Source organism: Prionailurus bengalensis, chromosome D3 (assembly GCF_016509475.1).
Source record: "Prionailurus bengalensis isolate Pbe53 chromosome D3, Fcat_Pben_1.1_paternal_pri, whole genome shotgun sequence".
NCBI classification, from domain to species: Eukaryota; Metazoa; Chordata; class Mammalia; order Carnivora; family Felidae; genus Prionailurus; species Prionailurus bengalensis.
Window position 1 is genome coordinate 7,803,635 of NC_057356.1, and position 23,120 is coordinate 7,826,754.

The 23,120-nt window shown below is 46.4% G+C and overlaps 1 protein-coding gene across 2 annotated transcripts in view; it reads left to right on the forward strand.

Moving 5' to 3' along the window:
- Positions 1–23,120, forward strand: part of KDM2B (lysine demethylase 2B) — a 125,376-nt gene that overhangs the window by 12,122 nt on the left and 90,134 nt on the right. For both annotated transcript variants that reach the window (XM_043557525.1, XM_043557526.1), the window contains exons 5-6: positions 17,907–18,085; positions 18,298–18,404. In XM_043557525.1, the coding sequence (XP_043413460.1) occupies positions 17,907–18,085; positions 18,298–18,404 (286 nt within the window). The remainder of the gene's footprint in view (positions 1–17,906; positions 18,086–18,297; positions 18,405–23,120) is intronic.

Sequence of the window (23,120 nt, forward strand, 5' to 3'; positions counted from 1 at the left end):
CACCCAGGCACCCTGCAGAAATTTATTTTCTCACAATTACGGAGCTAGAAGTCCAAGATGGAAGTGTTTGTTGTGGCGCTGGTTTCTCTGAAGACCTCTCTCCTTGGTTTGTAGATGACTGTCTTCTCCCTGTGTCTTCATATGGTCTTCCCTCTGTTTCTGTGAACTAATCTCTTCTTATATCAGTCTTGGGGCACCTGGGGGGCTCAGTTGGTTAAGCATCTGATTCTTGATTTCAGCTCAGGTCATGATCTCAACAGTTCATGAGATCGATCCCTACATTGGGCTGTGTGCTGACAGCACAGAGCCTTCTTGGGATTCTCTCTCTCCATCTTTCTCTGCCCCTCCCTCACTCATGCGCAGGCTCTCTCTCTCTCAAAATAAATAAGCTTAAAAAAAAGGGGGACATCAGTCTTGTTGAATTAGGGCCCACCCTAAAGGTCTTATTTTAACTTAATTACCTCTTTAAAGACTGTTCTCAAACATGATTACATTTTGAGATCCTGGGGGTTAGGAGCTCAACACATAAATGTTAGGGGACACGATTCAGCCCACAACATAAAGTTTCTTGATCTATTCTGGATATGATTATACATTCCAAAACCTCTTACTTTGTGGATTGTGTTGCCTTTTCACACCCCTAAAGGTGTCTTTGAATGAACAGACAGACATTCTTTATTTTAACATAGACCGTTTAGCGCTTCTTGGTCTATTACTTATTTTGTGTTTTGTTTCAGAAATATTTGCATACTGCAGGGTTGGAAGATCTTCATGTGTTTTTCTCAAAAAAAAGCTTTATCGTTCAGACTTTCACGTTTAGGTCTGTAGTTTATGTGGAATTGATTCTTGTGTTTGGTGCACAATAAGGGTCACGATCCCTTTTCTCCTGCGTGTATATCCAGTTAATCCAGTACCGTGATTGAAAAAGCATCCTCTCCCCACGGCAATGAAGTATTGTCTTTGTCATAAATCAGGTGACTGCTTTTGCATGCGTCTGTTTCTGGATGCTCCAGTGTGTCCCCTGAGCAGCTCCCCGCATCCTGCAAATAACGGGCTCAATCCCAGATAATCCATTTAAGAAGAATGGGATATTTTCACATATGTGGGTTGGGAGTTGGGGGGATAGGGAGACTGGGAAGGAATTCTAGTTGCCTCTGAAGATGCTTTAAACTTTCTGAGAAAACATATCCATAAAGTGCTGGGTCCCCACTCACTCTCTACCAATTGTGTTGCTGATTGTGTCCTGCATATTATCTTACTGTATTTCTCTCTAAAGAGGATATCCTAGCTCACTGATGTTTTCTTTGACCCCTTTTCTTGAAAAATATTCATGACAAATCACCTCATTCAGTATTTATTTATCCAATTATAGAAATAATCTCCTGTCTTTTACTGTCTGTTTACCAAATGACCTCATTTTGTCCTCACCAATAATCATATAAATTGTTACCGTTCACTCTCCCGATGGGGATCCGAGGCTCAGGGGGAACAACCCACATGGCCCGTGGATGGGCGATCTACATGGGACCTGAACTCAGCTCTGGGTGTTTCTCACACTTTTGCTTCATGACTTTCTCCTCCATTCATTCTTCCTTCGTAGTGTTACTGTTGTCTGCATTGTGTCTGGTGAAGGAGACTCACCAGACTTGGATGTGCCCTTGACAGATTGTGCTTAGTAAATTCTCACACTTTAGAAATCAAAGATAGCTGGGGCGCCTGGGTGGCTCAGTCGGTTGAGCATCCAACTTCAGCTCAGGTCATGATCTTGAAGTTTGTGAGTTCAAGCCCCGCGTTGGGCTCTTTGCTGTCAGAGCGGAGCGTAGAGCCTGCTTTGGATCCTCTGTCCCTCCCTCTCTCTGCCCCTTTCCCACTTGTGCTCTCTGAAAAATGAATAAATACTAAAAAAAAAAGTCAAAGATAGCTGACTTGCCTCCAGACTTTTCTTTTCTTTTTTTTTTTTTTTAAGTTGGTTTAAAATCATAGACACTTTACATTTGAAACTCTGGAAGAGTTTGTTTTTGTTTTTGTTTTAATGTTTATTTTTGAGAGAGAGAGAGAGAGAGATCATGACTTGAGCCGAAGTCAGACGCTTCACCGACTGAACCACCCAGGTGCCCCTCTGGAAGAGCTCTTAGAATTCCTCTAGTCTTGCTTTCCCCTTACACAGGTGGGAAAAACTGAGGCCTGGAGACAAGTGACTTGCAAGTTGCCCAGACAGCAGATGGCATATGAGATTCAAACATGGGTTTGAATTTCAGTGATTGGGAGAAGATGATGCTTGTAATGGAAACCCAGAGGAAAAGTAGACTTGTGCGGGGGGTGTGGATGGGCTCAGTTCTGGCCACGTTGAATGGAGCTCGGGAGAGAAATCCAGGGTGGACAGATGGCACGGGAGGCATCCACCTGGCAGAACAGATAGAAACTCAAGCAGAGGAAGGTGCATGAAGTCAGGAAGGCTGAGACTCCCGAGTGCCAAGGAAGGAGAGTTTCAGAGGAGTTCGGTTATAGTTATTTATTTTTCCTTTTTTCTTTTTTGTTTTTTTGTTAAATAAGTTTTAAAAATTAATTTATTTTTTTAATTTTAATTTTATTTTTAAAATATTTATTTTTGGGAGAGTGCAAGCGGGAGAGGGGCAGGGAGAGGATGACAGAGGATTTTGAAGTGGGCTCTATGCTCTCAGGCTGACAGCAGTGAGCCCCATGTGGGGCTCAAACTCATAACCTCAAGATCATAACTTGAGCCAAAGTCAGACGCTCAACCAACTGAGCCACCCAGGTGCCCCTATTTCTTTCTTTCTTTCTTTCTTTCTTTCTTTCTTTCTTTCTTTCTTTCTTTCTTTCTTTCTTTTCTTTAATGTTTATTTTTGAGAAAGAGAGAGACAGAGGTGTGAGCTGGGGAGGGGCAGAGAGAGAGGGAGACATAGAATCCGAAGCAGGCTCCAGGGTCCGAGCTGTCAGCACAGAGCCCGACATGGGGCTCGAACTCAAGAACTGTGAGCTCGTGACCTGAGCCAGAGTCAGATGCTTAACTGACTGAGCCACCCAGGCACCCCAGCTCACTGGTTTGTCCTATTTCCCTTTCCTTGGAATGCCAGTGTTCTGAAATCAAAATCTTGACTGTACCTGGGCTTTGGGGAGCTAAACTTGCTTCTGCCCACTGTTTACCTAATAGAAATCACTCCCCTGTGGGTAGCTCCTTAGACTGGAACTACTCGCATTAGCTGTTGCTTCCTGAGATCTTAGAAGCCAGGAACCTCTGCTGTATTTTTTCGTCTGATCCACATAAAACTGTATTTGCCACTATCCCCATTCCATAGATGTCAAATTGAGGCTCAGAGTGATTTGTCCACAAATAGCTAGTGTGTGGAGTTGCTGATTTGTGCCCATATCCATTTGACTAAGGAGCTGTTCTCTTAACTTCTGCACAGTACTGTGGCTGGCTCTTGGTGTCCCATAATCCAGAGCTCTGTAGTATTTTTGGCTTGAGTGTCTGTTTGGATTTTCTTGGCTGATTGGGTTTCACCCTGATTTGTTAGCCTGGGTTTGTATCTTCTTCCGTTTTTTTTTTTTTTTAAGTTTATTTATTTTTGAGAGTGTGCAGAGAGAGAGGGGACAGAGGATCCCAAGCAGGCTCTGTGCTGACAGCAGTGAGCCCGACGTGGGGCTCAAACTCATGAACTGTGAGATCATGACCTGAGCCGAAGTCAGACGCTCAACCAGCCGAGCCACCCAGGCGCCCCTGGTTTGTATCTTACGCTCATCTGTCTGTGAGGGTCGGGATCTTGCAGCCGGGGCACAGAGGACATCCTGGTATTGGATCTGTGCTGGAGATAATTTTATTTATTTATTTATTTATTTATTTATTTATTTATTTATTTAATTTATTTTTTTTTAATAAAATTTTTAAATAATGTTTTTATTTATTTTTGAGACAGAGAGAGACAGAGCATGACTGGGGGAGGGTCAGAGAGAGAGGGAGACACAGAATCTGAAACAGGCTCCAGGCTCTGAGCTGTCAGCCCAGAGCCCGATGCGGGGCTCGAACTCACGGACCGCGAGATCATGACCTGAGCCGAAGTCGTCTGCTTAACCGACTGAGCCACCCAGGCGCCCCTGGAGATAATTTTTAAAGGTGCAGAGGTGAGGAGCCAGAAGATATCAGTGCTTAGGGAGAACTTAAGGACCTTTGTAAGCACCGTATTTCACAGTGAAGACACTGAAGCCTAGACCCTACAATAGATCTGTCCCAGGTGGTGCAGATAGTGTCTGCTCTGGGCCCTCCCCTTTCCCTCATACCTTCAGTTTGGGAGAGTGTCCTCAAAAGGACTCCTGCCTTTAAGTTTACAAAGTGCTTTCCGTAATCGTGTCAGAAGGTCCTATTCTCTTCACTTTACAGATGAAGAAACAGAGACCCAGAGAACTTGAGGGATATACATACCAAAGGCTTCACCGCTAGGAAAGAGTGAGATTTGAACTGTGGCCAGTGCTTTTGCTAATAAACACTACCTCTGTGAAATGGATGAGGAGACACTTTGAAGGAGCAGAATAAAAAACCATTTGAGAAACTTGAGGAAGATAGAGTGGGTTCCAGAACGACGATAGAGGACAGTTGTGGGCACTCTCAGGAGGAGTTTGGGGTCAGTGCCTGTGTATACTTTATATTAGTGTTCAAGGTGACTTTCAGCAGCCTCTTCCCGGCTCTGAGCCCGTGGCTCTTGGAGCTGACTGATGGGGCCTTCAAAGCAAGGGCCATGGGGCTACGGATTAATTTCTGCAGCTGGAATTTGTTGCATGTGTGTGTAGCCTGTGAGCCCAGAGAACCAATGAGAATGGGGGGGCGGGGAGGAGAGAGAAAAGGAGGGGGGTTGAGCTGCTGGCCTACTTAGGGACGCCAGACACTGCTCAATGTGGAAAATTTTCCCTGTAACCCGTTGACTTCAGAAGCCGGAGAGTTCCATTGCTCTGGGTCCCTTGCAGGATCCAAAGGGCAGCTTGTCCCTGTCACCCGCTCCAGAGGTGGCTGCTCCCAACGCTGGGAGGGCCACATTCCATTGTTAGCACTGATCTGTCCCTTCTTCTGTCCTTTGGGGGCACACGCCTCTTCCCCCGGTACTGAGCTTCCTGCTCAGAGACCTGGCATTTACAGCCAGCTCTCCTTTGCCATCAGCAGCAGACCAGACTGGGAACCTGAGAAGATGGAGGGCTGATTCTTAATCTCCCAGCTCAGACTGAAGAGGACAGGCAGGCCCCACAGGCCCCAGTGTCCCCAGTGACCCCTGGGGCAAGCCTGTGGGTCTCGTCCCCCACATACTTCTCTCCAGTTCATGTTTAAGGGATCTGATCTATTTAAGAAGTAGGCTAAAAATCAGTGTGTTGGTCCTAGAAGAGGACCTGAAAAGACCTAACCCAGTGGTTTTCAAAGGGAAATCCCCAGAATCTGGGTCTGAGTTCTCAGCGCATACCCCCTCCCCCCCTTCCTGCTTTAACCTGAGCTGCTTGTTTTTATTTATGCCTTTGGCTCTTGTCAGAGCTTCTGTTTGAAGAAGGAGTTCTATGGCGGTAAAAACAGAAGTGTAAAGGTCATTCTTCCTGCCTTTGCACATGAGGCAACTGAGGCCTGGAGCAGGGTCAGTTAGGGTTGCTGGGACTGGAACTCAGCCCAGGGCTCTTGACACTGTTCCAGGTGCCCTGGAGGCATCTACCGCTCTTTGCGTGGCCTTCTGTGGGAGGAGCCAACAAACCAGGCACCCTTGCCTCCAGTGTGGTTCTTCATGTGAGACTAAAAGCGCCTGTTAGGGGGCTGTGTCTTCAGGGTTAAAATCGCGGGGCCTAAGAAGACCACATATGAGGCAGGGGCATGAGCTCCCTTTCCCCCATCTGTCTGATTGGGACACCTCCTCATTTCCTATTCAAAACGTCAGGACCCAGACCAGCTCTGTGGCTAGTGGCTAAGTGTGTTGCACACCCTACCATGTGCCAGACATTGTGTTAGGTTCTCTTACATCAACGGGCCCCTTTTACAAATGAACACCCTTCCAATTCTAGAAAGGGTAAATGAGTCCCCTGAAACCACAGAGCTAGGAACAGAGCTGGGATTTGCTGGAGAGAATTTAAAAAAGTAATGAGGAGAGGGGTGCCTGTGTGGCAGACTCTTGATTTCAGCTCAGGTCATGATCTCATGGTTCATGAGTTTGAGCCCCACCTCAGGCTTCGTGCTCACAGGGCAGAGCCTGCTTGGGATTCTCTCTCTCTCCCTCTTTTTCCATCTCTCCCCTGCTCTCTCTCCCTCTCAAAATAAGTAAATAAGCTTTGAAAAATAAAATAAATAAAACCTTAGTCATAATAGCATTATCATACCTAATCTTTTAAAAACAACAATTCCTGGGATGCTTGGGTGGCTCAGTTAGTTAAGTGTCTGACTTTGGCTCAGGTGATGATCTCGCAGTTCGTGAGTTCAAGCCCCGAGTCGGGCTCTGTGCTGACAGTTTGGAGCCTGGAACCTGCTTTGGATTCTTGTCTCCCTCTCTCTCTGCCCCTCCCCCACTCACACTCTGTCTCTTTCTCTCTCTCTCTCTCTCAAGAAATAAACATTAAAAAAAATAAAAATAAATAAAAATAAAAAAATAAAAACAATAATTCCTTAAAATGAGTAAATATCAGAGGTACCTGGCTGGCCCAGTCAGTAGAGTGTGCACCTCTTGATCTTGGGGTTGGGAGTTCAAGCCCCACATTGGGCATAGAGCTTACTTAAAAAAATAAAATAATTAATTTAAAAAATAAATAAAATATGTAAATATCTATATTTATTGTTCAAACTCCCAGTTTCATGTGACCATACATATCACTTCTTTGTTTTGTTTTGTTTTGTTTTGCCAGTTCTATGAGTCAGAAGGTAAATAATGTCCTTATATTGTGATTGGTTGTGATGCCTTTTAAGTCTCTTATTTATAATCTCTAGGCCCTCCTACCATCTCACACCAGTCTGAAGAAGTTGGATTGTTTGACCTGTAGAGTTTTCATGGTCTGGATTTTGCCAATAGCATTCCCTTGGAACAGCTTGTGTTCTTTCTTGTGTAGTTTCTGTAAATTGGCAGTTGGGTGTAGACTCCTGATCAGGTTCAGGTTCATTTCTGTCTCTCCGCACAGAAATGTACTCATTCATTCATTCATTCATTCATTCATATTTTCTGGCAACACTACTTCACAGATGATGTTCTGTTCTTCCATCGGAGGCACATAATGTCAAGTCATCTCTCTCTCTCTCTCTCTCTCTCTCTCTGTCTGATGTTGGAAGGCATTGATGTTTAATGTCTAGCTTCATTATCGTGTTGGGGCTACAAGGTTGGTGACGGTCTAGTTTGATAATCCTTTGTCATTTGTTGACTGGAAGGCACCTGGAGAGACACTTCCCCTATTCTGCTGTTTGTTTCAGCCTAGCCCTTATCTTAGACTCAAGCCCGTGGTCACTTCTCCCCACCTCTTTCTGCCTCCCTTGAAAGTGTGCTACCATTTCTGCACTTCTCCCTACCCTCTGGGGGCCGGAACCCAGCAGAGTTGAATTTTCTAGGTCCTCGCCTTTCCCTGGGGGTTTATGTTTATGGAGCCCAGGCACCTAAAAGAACTGACTTCCCTCCTCCCTTTCTTCCTGCTTCAAGCCCTCCCACAGACTGTGGTTTCCAGGACACCTGGGGAGCTGGATGGAGCTCCCCTGCACACCAAGGAAACTATTCTTAGAACCAGTGTCTCGACCTTCCGCTCCAGACCCAGTCACTCAGCCTCTCACACCCTGGGGCCTCTTTCCTGCATACCCTTACTCCCCCGTCAGCCCCAGCTGCTCCTCACTGCTCCCATCCCTCCAGGTCCTGACTTCCCTTTTCATCAGAGGGTGGGGGGCCGGCTGAGGTTGGGTCAGCTGGGGCCTGCACCTGGCTAAGAGCAGAGGGAAGTGAGGATGCGTTGAGAGCCCTGGGGATTGTGATGAGGGTGATGGGAGCCTGGTGTGTGTTCAAAAAAGAAAAAACGGGCCTCTCCCACCCACATCCTTCTGTGTTCAGGGACAGTTGTCGAACTGGTGGGGCTCCTGGTTGCTCACGATTTCCAGATGTTTTTCAGGTTGGGGGGCTTCATCTCTAGCGTGGAGAGGGTTACACATACCCACCTTGAGGCACCCCCAGGCCATTTCTCAGTTTGACTGTTACTTATATGTGAGATCATATGTCATATGCTGGGCAGAACATATAACTGGAAAACACCAACATTATTTATTCATTCCACAAGTATTTTTACTGAGTTCTTGTTATGGGCCAGGCTCTCTGTTCTAGATGTGTGGGATAGAGTAGTGAGCAAGACAGACAAGACTCCTGCCCTCATGTTGTTTACAGAGTAGTAGGGGAGAGAGACAAGAAACAAGCTGACAAAGAATTAGCATCTAGGATTAAGTGGTAGGATGTCATTGGTGGATGACATTTTCTCTTTTCGAAGCTTCTAGTCAACTACGTTTAGTTACAGGGTATGTCTGTCCTGTAACGCCTAGGACAGTGGTGGGGGTGGGGGGGGGATGCGGTGGGGGAGGCCAGGGGGGCAGAATAGTCCTTCTCTGCCTTCGGGTATATTTATGGAACCCTGTGGGGTTACCCTGTCATTCTCTCGCCCTGCTTTTGGTTTGCTGAGGCTCCCATGGCACCACACCCTACGTGCTTAAAACCACAGAAGTGTATTCCCCCACAGTTCTGGAGACCAAAAGTCTGAAATCAAGGTGTTGGCAGGGGCAGGCTTCCTGGGAAGTCTCTAGGCGAGAATTCTCCAGAGATTCCTCCAGCTTCTGGCAGTTGCTGGCTTCTTTGGTGTTCACACATTGGCTTGTGTCTGCATGATTTCAATGTCTGCCTCATCTTTATGTCGCTGTGTCCCCTCTGTGTGTGTCCAAATTTTCCGTGTCTTATAAGGACATTGGTATTGGCTAAGGGCCCACTCTCATCCACTCTGACCTCATTTTAGCTTGATCACAAATGCAAAGACCCCATTTCCAAATAGGGTCCATTTACAGGTGTCCAGGGTTAGGACTTGAACATCTCTTTTTGGGGACACAATTCAACCATAGGAGCCTGCAGGGTAAGCCGGTTAGTGGGATAGAGGACACTAAGGTTAGGCCCAGGAGAGGAGGGAGCCAACACCGGGCTGTGCCTTTCATACCTCCAGCATTTTGTATGGGCCACCTCAGTTGACTCCACACTTTTTTTTTTTTTTAAGTTTATTTATTTATTTTGAGAGAGAGAGAGAGAGAGAGAGAACGAGCGGGCGAGGGGTGGAGAAAGGGAGAGAGAGAATCCCAAGTAGGCTCTGAGATGTCAGTGCAGAGCCCAATGTGGGGCTTGATGTCACAAACTGTGAGACTGTGACCTGAGCCAAAATCAAGAGTCAGACACTTATCCAACTGAGCCACCCAGGTGCCCCTAGTTTTATTATTTTTTAAAATACCTTGGGGCACCTGGGTGCCTCAGTCAGTTGAGTGTCTGACTTTGGCTCAAGTCACGATCTCGAGGTTTGTGAGCTCGAAGCCTGGAGCTTGCTTTGGATTCTGTCTCCCTCTCTGCCTCTCTCTCTCTCTCTCTCTCTCTCTCTCTCTCTCTCTCTCTCTCAAAAAATGAATAAACATTAAAAAGTAAATAAATAAAATACCTTGACGTATGCAGGGAAATAACATTTTTAGGGGGTCATGGTACAGTTTTGGAAATTATTGCACCCTTGTAAGTAAATGATACTATTGAACTAGATTACTTTAAAGCTGCAAAAGTCATAGTTTATAGGTTAATATATGTGTGTCTGTTGCAGGGGTTCTGTATACATGGAAATAAACAGGAGTTGTAAGTGTTGCATAAAATATCTTACAAAAGGCAAGTGTCATGGTGTATGCAAGGCACATACATACTTGAAAATACACTTGTGCCCACAATTTACTCACAGTTACATGTGGATATGAATGTCCTGTAAGGAAGGTGTTACGTGTTTAAAAAAAAACACTAATTTTGGGGCACCTGGGTGGCTTAGTCGGTTAAGCGTCCGACTTCGGCTCAGGTCATGATCTCATGGTTTGTGAGTTCGAGCCCCGTGTCGGGCTCTGTGCTGACAGCTCGGAGTCTGGAGCCTGCTTCAGATTCTGTGTCTCCCTCTCTCACTGCCCCTTCTCTTCCCCGCTCTGTTTTTCTGTCCGTCTCTCTCGAAAATAAACATAAAAAAAAAATTACCACTAATTTCAAGAGGTGAAGGGGAGTGGAAGGTACAGGCTTCTACTTACGGAATGAATAAGTCATGGGGACGAAAGGCACAACATAGGGAGTACAGGCAGGAGTTGTCCCAGTGTCATGTGGTTTCAGGTGGTAGTTCCAATTAGTGCTGAGCATAACATGACACAGAGACTTGTCAGATGACTGTTGTACACTTGAAACTGATGTAACGTTGTGTGGCAGATGAACTGCAGTGAAATATATATATGTGTATCAGCAACTTGTACATTACGATGTACATACCATGAATAACTCAATATACAACATCTAATTTATTTTAGAGTTTTTCTAATGTAAATATGTGTGTACATTATACATGTACATGTTAATGTATATCTATGTTATTGTTTACATATGTGACATATTTATACACACATGCCTATTACATGCATTATGTGTATATCATATGTGTGTACATATAATATGTGCTCACAAAAATGGATAAATTTACCCAGTTTTAAGAGGATTTTTTTTAGAACCAGATTTGGGTTGTTATGTTTTTTGACATCTTTTTATTATAGTCTTTGATTTTCATTGTATATAAGTTGGCATCATACATAATACTGACTTGATAGAATAGTATTGATATGATGACCTACTATTTTAGAGTTGTCAAAATTGTACATTTATTGTGCAAGTTTGGGACTCAGGTTAATGAGTCAGAAGTATTCTGAAAGAGAAGGGGTTGATATGTATATTCTTGTCATTTTATTTTATTTTATTTTATTAATTTAATTTATTTTAATTATTTTGAGAGAGAGAGTGTGCATGCGTGTGTGAGCAGTGGTGGGGGGTGAGGAGCAGAGGGAGAGTGAGAGAGAGAATCTTAAGCAGGGTCCACGCTCAGCTCTCAAACCGTGAGGTTGTGACCTGAGCCGAAATCGAGAATCAGATGCTTAACTGCGCCACCCAGGTGCCCTGACAATCTTGTCATTTTAGATTGGTAGGGACAGGAAGCTGTGAGTTGCATATACAAATCTTTAGTTTTTTTTTTTTTTTTTTTTAATGTTTATTTTTTTTTGAGAGTGCAAGCTGGAGAGGGGCAGAGAAGGGGGGACAGAGGATCTGAGGCAGGCTCTGCACTGACAACATAGAGCCCGATGCAGGGCTTGAACTCACAAACTGAGAGATCACGACCCGAGCTGAAGTCAGACTTTCATCTGACTGAGCCGCCCAGGTGCCCCCAAATCTTTAGCTTGTATGCAGTGAGATGCCATAGCAAGCACATTTGGTACCTTTAAGAGCCTTTCATTTGCCTCCAGCATTGTCTGAATGTGAAACAAAAATTTTTTAATTAAAAAAATGAAATTTTAAATTACATCTAATTAATTAAATTTTTAATTAAAAATGTTTTTTTCACAACTGTTTTTTGAGGTAGGTGGTCTTATCTCTGTTGTAGATGAGGACATTGGGGTACTTTGTTTAAAGATCTTATGCTCTGAGGAAAGACAGGAACCTGAAACATGAGTCCTTTGATCCATTTTTGCATGTGGAATGTATTATATATGCTGAAAAGTTAAAAAGAAGATTCTAAAACGAACACCTGCCACCCAGGTTAGGAAGGATTGTAATTCCTTACATGTTCCTGTGAGACCCTCCCGCCCCAGAGGTGCCTGTTGTCTTGTGTTCTGGGGCTGCCATAACAAAGTATCACAAACCGAGTGGGTTAAAACCACAGAAATGTATTCTCTCAGTTTTAGAAGCCAAAGTCCAAAATCGAGGTGTTGACTGCATTGGTTCCTTCTAGAGTTTCTGAAGGAAACTCCTGCTTTGCCTTTTCCTGCTTTTGGTAACTCCAGGCATTGCTTGGCTTATAGATACATTATTTCACACTCTTCTCCATCTTTCACTTGACCTTGACCTTCTTCTAAAGACACTAGTGATGGGATTTAGGACCCACTCTCAGTCCAGGACAATCTCCTCTTGAGATCCTTACACTAATTACCTCTAAAAGACCCTTTTTCCAAATAAGGTCCTATTCAAAAGTTCTGGGTAAATCTTTTGGAGGGTCACCATTCCACTACCATCTTGAATTTTGTTTATCATTTCCTGGTCTCAATTTAGGGTTTCCCACCTCTGCTTGCATCCCTAAGCCCTGTTAAGTTGTGAAGAACTGAGCCCGTGCATACACCTAGTGCCTCCCTAAGGGAGCGAAGGGCATTGTGGGCGGTTTGTGAAGCCTCTGCAGAGAGAGAAGCTGAAATAGTGCATGGCCCAAGCTCTTGGTCCATGATGAAGGGAGACTCACAAGAAACAATTAGGTAAAAGGAGACAGAGAGAGAGAGAGAGGAAGAAATGAAGTTCTTGTTCTTGTCAGGTTAGAGGAAGTATATGAGATTTAAATTCATATCTTACATTGCTTTGAAAAATAATTTATTGTGGGTGCTTGGGTGGCTCTGTTGGTTAAATGTCTGACTTCGGCTCATGGTTTGTGAGTTCGAGCCCTGTGTCGGGCTCCATAATGACAGCGCAGAGCCTGCTTGGGATGCTCTCACTCTGCCCCTCCCCCACTCGCGCTTTCTCTCTCTCTCTCTCTCTCTCTCTCTCTCAAAATAAATAAAACCTAAAAAAAAAAAATTTATTGAGGTGAAATTCACATAACATAAAATTAACCATTTTAAGGTACACAATTCAATGGCATTTGTTACATTCACAATGTTGTGCAACCATTATTTCTCTGTTGGTTCCAAAACATTTTCATCACCCTGAAAGGAAACGCATAGCCATTAACACTCATTCCTCATTCCTATCCCCCAGCCCCTGGCACCCACTAACCTACTTCTAGTCTCCGTGGACTTACCTTTTCTGTACATGTTATATAAATGGCTTCATGAAATATGTGACCACTGGTGGGGCACCTGGGTGGCTCAGTCGGTTAAGCGTCTGACTTCGGCTCATGATCTCATGGTTTGTGGGTTCGAGCTCTGCGTCGGGCTCTCTGCTGACAGCTCAGAGCCTGGAGCCTGACTCCCATTCTGTGTCTCATTCTCTTTCTGCCCCTCCCCCACTTGTGCTCTGTCTCTCAAAAATAAATAAATGTAAAAAAAAAAAATGTGACCATTGGTGTCTGGCTTCTTTCATTGAGTATCATGTTTTTTTTTTTTTTTTTTTTTTTCCCCAAGTTTATTTATTTATTTTGAGAGAGAGCGAGCAAGCAGGTGAAGTGCAGAGAGAGGGGCCAGGGGAGAGAATCCCAAGCAGGCTCTGAGCTGTCAGTGCAGAGCCCGATGTGGGGCTCTATCTCACGAACCGTGAGATCGTGACCTCAGCTGAAATCGAGAGTTGGATGTTCAACCTGCTGAGCCATGCAGGTGACCCGTTGTGAGACTTTTGAAAGAAAAAAGTTACTTTTAGAATTACCAACTTTGTTGGTCATTTAGTGCCCGAGTTGTTTTGTTTAATAACATTTTTATTGAGGTATCATTCACATGCCCTACAATTCAACTATTTAAAGTGTCCAATTCAGTGGCTTTTCATCTGTCCACAGAGCTGTGCAAACATCGCCACAGTCAGTTTTAGGACATTGTTATCACCCGCCATAAAAAACCTCACACCTGTTAGTCATCCCTGTTATGTTTTAGGATCTGAAGTAGTCAGTCCATTGGACTGTCTGGCAGAGATTTAAGTGGCTCTGACTTTCTACTGCTTAATTTTCTCCACCTGTAATTATAGATGAACTTGGCCAATTAGGTAACAATACCTATCTTTAGGCACTTTATGGAAGTGTTTCATGTGCATTATCTCCCTTAAGGCTCAGATCAACCTGTGGGCAAGCTGCCATTTTTGTCCCCATGTTACAGATGGGGAAACTGATAGAGAAACTAAGAGGCCCAACGTCCAACTGGTTTTTGATCCATGAAGTCTTTCCTTAATTTGTTGTGCTGATAGAGGCGACTGAGCTCCAGTCTTCAGTGCTGACTTGCATGAGCCTCTAGGTCTGTGATTGTTATCTACCTGCCCAGCAGTCCTTCCACAGCGGGCTTCGCAGACATGACCTTGTGCAAAGTTCGGAAGGAGAGGCTGCAGGAGGTGGGAGGCTGGCCAGAGACGGGGGAGGGTTTGGGTGCCTGTTCTTCTTTCAACTCCCCTGCTGTAATAGCAGCCTCTCTGCCAAGTGGGCTTCCCAGAAAAGCTGAGCAGAGCCTACCTGCTCCAGGAGCCCCGGGTAAGGTAGGAGCCAGCACTGTCCAGAGCAGGCCAGAATTTCCAGCAAAGTTCAGGGATGCCCCCTGGTGGATCTGCACTCCTGAAGCAAAGACAAAGCTGTTCTCCGAGTCTTCCCAGGATCTGTGGGGTCAGGAGCCAGTCCCTGAAGGCAGAGATCATTTTTCAACCATAGCATGTGATCTGGATTCAGTATTGCATAGGACAGGAACAGGAGTCAGGCGACAGGAGCCTGGGCACCGGATTAGATTGAATTGGCATCACGTTGCAGTTCTGCTGCTCATTAACTGGGCATTTTGGGTCTAGTTAGTTGTCTGAGCCTCGGTTTCTCATCTATCAAATGGGTATAAGTGAAGTTCTACCTCACAGAACCATAATAAACTTAAGATAACCTGTGGAGAGAGTTTACCTGTGCTCAGTAAATATTGACTATTCTAATTGGTAGAGTATGTTCTGGACAACGAGCCGATCCCATCGTCTGTAGACATTAGCTTCCTCATTTATTTATTATTATTATTTTTTTTAATTTATTAATGTTTATTTTTGAGAGAGAGAGACAGAGCGTAAGCAGGGGAGGGGCAGAGAGAGAGAGAGAGAGAGAGAGAGAGAGAGAGAGAGAGATATGCAGAATCTAAAGCAGGTTCCAGGCTCTGAGCTGTGAGCACAGAGCCCAGTATGGGGCTCAAACTCACAGACCATGAGATCATGACCTGAGCCGAAGTCAGATGCTAAACCGACTGAGCCACCCAGGCACCCCTAGTTTCCTCATTTATAAGACAAGGACAGTCCTACCTAGCATCTGGGGTGGTTATGAAAAATTAGATATTGAACCCAAAAGATAGTAACACCCAAGTTCTCATATGTGCCTATGGAATTATTTTTATTATTCAGTTCCTACTATGTGAAATACACTGTGTATTAATTTAGCAAATACTGAACTTGGGCCTCTTATAAGGCAGGCTCTGTGCACAGAGCTGGGTATATAGCACTGAACCAGATGAGAATAGTAGTCACATCAGCATGTAAGTTCCATGAGGGTTTTGTCTAGTTCTAGGGTTGGCAAGCTTTCTCTGTAAAGATCTAGAGCGTCAGTGTTTTGGGCTTTGCGGGCCATTTAGTCTGTGTCAGCTACTTAGCTTATCCCTTGCAGTATGGACACAGCCAGAGACATTGTGTGAACCAGAGTGTGGCTGTATGCTAATAAAACTTTATATATTGACCCAGAAATTTGAGTTTTGTAGTATTTTCATATCACAAAATATTCTTCCGGAGGGGCACCTGGGTGGCTCAGTTGGTTAAGTGACTTCAGCTCAGGTCATGAACTCCCGGTTCATGGGTTCGAGCCACTTGGGCTCTGTGCTGGCAGTGCGGAGCCTGCTTGGGATTCTCTTTCTCTCTCTCCCTCCCAGATAAATAAATTTAAAAAATATTCTTCTTTTGATTTTTCCCCCCTCCCTCATCACTTAAAAATGTAAAAACTGTTCATAGCCCGTGGGCCAGGTTTTCCCACGGGTTGTCATTTGCTGCTTCCTTTGCTCTTCTGTCTTGGAGTGGCTTTGAACAAGGTGATCTCCTGCTTCTTGTTCTTTTCTTTCTTTCTTAATTCCACTGGTTTATACATTTCTAAGTTCCCATGGACCATGTATTTGTCACTGAGCTAATGGGGAATTGAAGTCTTTCCTTAACAGATGGTGGGCTCCTCATTCCAGTCCTGATGCTTGCTTTGTGTCCCGACAGATAGGAGGGGCCAGCTTTCATCCTCAATCACCATGAATTTGGCAATCTGCTGTGTGTCTGTTTTCTCACCGCTCACAGCGCTTACTTTGGTTGTTCCTTCTATGTTGACTGAAGGTCTGGAGCCATTATTATTCCCATCTTACAGATGGGGAAGTAGAGTCCCCGGAAGGGTTGTGGTTTCCTTGAAGCTCTGTTCGTTGCTATTGGTCCCAGCGCTAGTGCTGACCGCTCCTGTCTCCCAGTCCTGAGCTTGTTCCTTTTTCTCTGGGAAGCAGCGGGAGGTGGCTCAGCTCACTCCTGAGATGAGAAGTGGGACTTTCCTGAGGAGGGGCGCCCCTCATTCCTTTCAGTTCAGCGGTGGTTCCTATGAGAAGTCGTACGTCCCATGTTGCATGGGACAGCCAATATTCCTCACTTATTTGTTCCATAAATATGTACTGAGCTCCCGCCATGTGCCAGGCTCTGTTCTAGATACTTGGGGTAAAGTAGTGAGCAAGACAGACAGGACTTCTGTCCTGGCAACGATTACAGAACAGTAGGGAAGAAAGCCAACAAAGCCAACAAAACATATTTAGGAATTGTGATTAGTCCCAGGGAATAAGGGGGAGACCCATGCATTTCAGTACCAGGTACTGTGCCTAGTAGTTCTGTGAGCATCATCTGATTTAATCCTCACAGTTAGCCTATGAAAAAAGATGGCAGGGCCACCCGAGTGGCTCAGTTGGTTATGTGTCTGACTTTGGCTCAGGTCATGATCTCACCGTTTACAAGTTTGAGCCCCACATCAGGCTCTGTGATGACAGTTCAGAGCCTGGAGCCTGCTTCGGATTCTGTGTCTCCCTCTCTGTCTGCCCCTCCCCCCTCCCCAACAAAAAACATTAAAAAAGATTAAAAAAATAAGAGATGGCAGGATGAAGATACAGAGATTCAGAGAAGTCAAGTAACTCCTGGCTTCACAGACCAGGGAGGGAGACTACCAAACAGCTAATTTTCTATAGAAATAAGTGCTATCTGGGGCGCCTGGGTGGCTCAGTCGGTTGAGTGTCCAACTTTGGCTCAGGTCATGATCTTGCGGTTTGTGGGTTCGAGCCCCGTGTCAGGCTCTGTGCTTGACAGCAGAGCCTGGAGCCTGTTTCAGATTCTGTGTCTCCCTCTCTCTCTGCCCCACCCCCCCACTCTGTCTCTTTCTCCTTCAAAAATAAATAAACATTTAAAAAAAAAAAAAAGAAAGAAGTACTATCCTAGTGCTGTGAATAAACAGAAAGGCCTTGAGTGCCATGCTAAGAGATTCTTTAGTAGGCAGTGTGGCATTGAAGGTTTTGAGCAGAGAGAGGAGTGTCCATGGTCAGGTCTCTGTTTTAGAAAGCTCACGCCGGCAGCACTGTAGAGGATGGACAGGAGGGGGTAGTTTGGAGACCTTTTAGGATGTTCTGGATGGGAGGGGGGAGTCCGGAGACTGCTTAGGATGTTCTGGACGGGAGGAGGGCATCTGGAGACCGCTTCAGAGGTTGTCTTGGAGACTAGTAAGGGTGGACTGGACCAGTGTGGAGGCCATGCTGGTGCAGGGAAGCAGTGGAGAGAGATTCAGTGAGGAAAACCAAGTGGATGAGGTGACAGAGCAGACATGGCATATGGAAGAGGCAGGTTTTGTTCATGGGGACCCCAGGTGGGATCCGGGCCCCAAGCTGTCAGGAGCCGCCAGCACGTGCACTCTGCCCCCAGGCGGCCGTCGGCTGGTGGACGTGATGGATGTGAACACGCAGAAGGGCGCGGAAATGAGCATGTCCCAGTTTGTGCGGTACTACGAGACTCCTGAGGCTCAGAGGGACAAGCTGTACAATGTCATCAGCCTTGAGTTCAGCCACACCAAGCTGGAGCACCTGGTCAAGCGTCCGACTGTGGTAGGTCCCCGGCCGCTGTCCCTCTCCTTGACGCCTCCCTCCCGCCTCCTCTCCTTGCCCAGCCTCACTTGCTTCAGGCTTGAGGCCAGCCAGTGTCAGCCCCAGGGAAGGACAGGAGGGGCGTGGGGAGCACGGGGAAGGGTGGAGGTGGTGAGGAAGCCCAGTGGAAGGGCCCCCAAGACAGGAAGTGCTGACAGCGATCTGGCTTTCAGGTAGACCTGGTGGACTGGGTGGACAACATGTGGCCCCAGCATCTGAAGGAGAAGCAGACAGAAGCCACGAACGCCATTGCAGAGATGAAATACCCGAAAGTGAAGAAGTAAGACTGCCTGGCTAGTGGCGGGAGCTGGGGGTGGGGGTGTCTCCTAGCCCAACAGGGTGCTGCTGGGATGTAAGGGATGGGGGTCCTTGGCGTGAGCAGGTTGGCGCCTTGGAACACAGGGGCTCTGCATTCCCCATCCAGATGGTCCTTCTTGGCCTCCTTGCCAGCTCTCCCTCGGGGCCTGTGATCTGAGTGGAGGGGAAGAATACTGGGGACCGTCTCTCTGTACTTGTGTGCTTGCCAGACCTTTATCTACTCCTGCCAAGTGACTGCAAGCCCTGGGAGTGGGCAGACTGTGGACACTTTGCTTTTGCCAAGGGCTGGGAAGAGATCTGGTGTTCTTTTGCTGCTTGCTGTTGAGATGCAGGGCCTCTGATCCAGAACTTTTCCCGATCAAAGCCCAAGGGCTACTTACTCACTAAACACTCCTTAGCTGGTGTCTCGAAGCGGCAGGTCGGCTCTGGGCCGAGAAGATGGCCACGTCTAATTGCAGGGACATCACTACATATGGACCAGTAAGTCCTGAGACCAGTCGTTAAACATGGGCAGAGGCACCTATGATCCCTCCCACATTCTAGAATTTCGGTAACGGACCCTGGGGACCCTTGGGGCTATCGGGGCTCTCTCCACCTCAGACTGTCTGTGTTTCCATCTCCAAAACGGGAAGGAGATGCTGGCCGTCCCAGGCATGACCGCTGCTCTGGGCTTCCTAGAAGAGTTGGCTCTGGCAGCTCTGAATCCATTAATATCTTTCTGCTCAGCCCTGCTGCCAGGAGTGCCCCCAGGAGCGTGAAGGCTGTGAGCTGTTCATTCACTCCACCCTGAATGAAGGGTAGAGTGAATGTAGATTTGGTGCCAGCTTTGTAAGAGAGGCCAGCACGCTGGCCCTGGCTTCTCAAGGCTTTGCTTTCAAGCTCTCTCTTTCTTTAATTATTTCTCAGGCATTTTTCCTCCCCTTGAAGCTGAAGCTCTTTACACCCCTTAGATTTGGGCTGCGTCAAACACAAAGAACGAGCTCAAGGTGGGGAGGGAAGAAGGGTTTCAGTTCTGTTCCTGTCCCATTCGATCACAGCAAAATTTCTGGAGCCCCTCGGGTGGGGAAGTAAGATGAATGAGACTAAGAGCCCCTACCCTCTGGAGAATGTGTTGTATAACGCATGGGGTAAGGTGCCATCTCATCCTAGGTAGAGTGAAACCAGTTCTGGGACGGGACAGGGAGAGGAGGAATCCTTTTTGGCTGGTGGCAGTGGGAAGTCCTCTCAGAGGGCATACTGCACCTAGGCTTTAAAGGAAGAGGAGATGGGAGGGACTTGGAGGGGGGTGGTGGAGGAAGGGAAGTGCCAGGGGCCTTGATGGAATCATGAGGGTAGAGCTGGAGGAAAGAGTGTGGGGCTCAGAGACTAGTTAGGGATGGATCACAGCTCTGATCGATTGATTGGGTGATTCAGTCAGCATATGTATTAAACATCTGATTGGTGCTGGGCACTGAGAATGCAGAGAGGAGAAAACCAGGTGAGCTCCCTGCCCTCATGGAGCTTGTAGTCTATCCGGAGACAGACATTCATCCAACAATCAGAGAAACAAATGGAAATTTGCAGCTCTTTCGAGACCATAAGTCAGAGATCCACAGTGCTCCAGGATTGCGTACCAGGGCACTCGCGGTCATGGAGGGCAGGGCCGTCATTCCCAGTGTGGGGTCTCGGGGAAGTGGGGTTACTTAGGTGAAGAGGTCTGGGAAGAGCTTTCCTGGCTGTGTGCAGAGAGCCTGGTGGGATGGCTAGGAAGGTCAGGAAGACAGGGGCAGGTGGACCTGTGGAAGGAAGGTTAGTGAGGCTGGAGCAAAGTGAGGGAAGTGGGTGGGGGGGTGCGGGACGGTGGGTGGGCCAGGCTGCTCAGGGCCAGATGCGCCAGGCTGAAGGGTCTGTGTTTCTCCTAAGAGCAGTCAGAAGCCTCTCTGAGATCTTAAGCAGAGAGGGATGTGTGCAGATATGCGTGCCACAAGTTGTGCTGCCGCTGTGTGGATGGAAGGAAGTGGGGTGGAGTGAGAGCGGAAAACAGTGTATCGCCTCCATGGGGTAAATGCTGGGCCAGGAGGGAGCAGGGACTTGGATGGGACATGTGTCTAGGAAGGGAAAATAGCACTGGGGGACCTAGATTTCAACTGCCTTGCCCCCTTTAGATGCTTGGTATATTCACCTGATAGAAAAATTCCTCTGAATAGTAAGTTCTAGTAATACCTTGAGAATCCTATCGAATTACCAAAAAGAGCCCCATGCACTATTTTCTAGAACCATGTGTCTTTGACTCATTGGTTGGATTGTGTGGCAAATACATTTACAAACTCTGTCAGTGGCCTTGGGAACTTGTTACAGGATTTGAACCTTGTTAGGAAGGAAGTTGTCACTTTGGGAATCTTCCATTGGTTTGGCTGTAAAGAATGCTGATTTCAGTTAATCAGCAAGGTAAAAATCCCGCAATGATGAAGTCCTCTGGGACCACAGAATGGTTCTGTGGAATTTAATTAAAATGACACTGTTTCTAGAAGTCAGAGCTCCCATGCTGACAGGTCACCTGATACAAGGTTTGCAGGAGGGAAGAGAGAAGTGTTATAGACCCATCATTGCTTTCTCCCCGGCTCTAGGGTTTGTGCAGTTTGATCATGGAGGGCGGGATTTCAGAATTTTAATGAGTTCTGGTTGAGATACTTAAGGCTAGGGGTACTGGCGGTTGTCAAGGGGGTGGCTGTAACTTTGTGGGAGACAAAAGATGTAAAGGATATGTTAGTGTATCAGTTATCTATTGCTGTGTTAACCGACTGCCCATAAATGCAAGAGTCTAGTCTAAGTAATTGGTAGGCTACAGTGAATAAAGCAAAGTTCCTGTACTCGGGGGGCTTATATTCAGGTGGTGAAAAGAGATGGGCAAGTAAACAAGTGAATAATATAATTCAGGAGGTGATAAGTGTTGGGAGGAAACCTAAAGCAAGGTAAAGGGAGGCTCCTTGCTGGCTGAGTTGGTAGAGCATGCGACTCGATCTCAGGGTCATGAGTTTGAGCCCCACATTGGATGTAAAGATTACTATAGAAAAAAAAAAGCAAGATAAAAGGAAAAAGAGGATGACAGGGCAGGCTGAAGGAACATCAGCTGCCCCGTGCACATCCGCCATTGCCTGCCCTCCATCTCTACCCTGCAGGGATGTTTTGGCCATCCAGAATTATTTGTCTTGGAAAATTCCTCATAATCGGATAAACTGACAACTATTTGGGAGTACCCCTTGTATTAGTTGTTTGTTGATGCATAACATTTTCCTAAAACCTTGTAGCGTAAAAAAGACATCTTAGCAGCTTAGAACAACATTACCTCACACTTTCTGTGGGTCAGGAATCTGAGAGTGGCTCATAGTTGCTCTTGGGCTTGTCTTGACTGGGGCTAAAGCGCCCACTTCCACGATGGCGCACTCACATCGCTGTTGGCAAGAGGCCTGAGTTCTTCACCTTGTGGGCCTCTCCATAGGGCTGCTCAAGAGTCCCTGTGACATGGCAGCTGGTCCTCCCCCACCCCAAATAGTGGGGGAAGAGAGAGAAAGGAAGAAGCCACAGTGCCTATTATGCCCAATTTTGAAAAATCACATGCTGTTTACTTCTATCATATTCTATTAATTAAAAGTGAGGTACTACGTCTAGCCCACACACCAAGGGGAGGGGAATTTGGCTCTATCTCTGAAAAAGGGAGTCTCAAGGACTAGTGGGCATGTTTTAAAGCCTCCACAATCTCCTAGGTCTCTGGCATGGGCGTACCTTTCTCACTTAGGACCACTGGGTATTATAATGCCTTCCAGAGGGAAATGAACAAATCTTTTCTCTCCTCACATGCTGCTTGCAGAAATGAGGTTTGCGGCTTAATGGAGACAGGCTGTGAACTGACAAGCAGTGAAAGGAAGGGGGACCCCACATAAAGCATATATTCGGCTCCCAAATAATTGGGAGTGAACCGCATTTCCTCCCTGCACCTTATGGGGGTGGCAGGAAGAACTGGGGAAAAAATTGGATGTGAAGCTGAAACCCAGACAGGGTGCAGCTGGGTGCTGGGATGAGCACAAGGTTCAAGGGCTGCCCCTGGCAGTTTCTGGTGGCTGCAGGAAGTCTTTCATCTCCTCTTAGGGACTCAGTTTCCCCTTCTACAAAGTGGGGATCCTGTCATCCCTGCCCCACCTCCCAACCATGCTACAGGGAAGATGGAGCCTACAGTGGATGTGACATGTGGGTAGGACAAGATGTTTGTCTTTGTGGCCTCGTGTAGATACAAGTCTCCACCTGCCATCGGAATCCTTGGCTTTTCGATCTATTCTCTCACAGTTGCACTGGGCTTTTATCTCGGCAGTGCTCATTTACTTTCAGCTCTCCTCAACCACGTTTGCTGGTATTAGAAGTGGTCATCCCTGTGTAATATATCACACAGGGAATCTGACCTAGAGAGGCTGTTGACGTCACACAGGCATAGAACTGTGTGGGCCACACACCCACATCCCAGGCTTCTGGATTTCTGGCTTTTCCTGTCTACATCCACACCTTTATAAGAGGAACAAAGAAGCCCAGCCTTTCTGTGCTGCCATGTATAGATGCAGACACTGTGTTAAACACTTAGCATGCACATCTTAATGGTACTGGAAGCAGGTGTTACTCTCCTCATTTTACAGACAAGGAAACTGAAGTT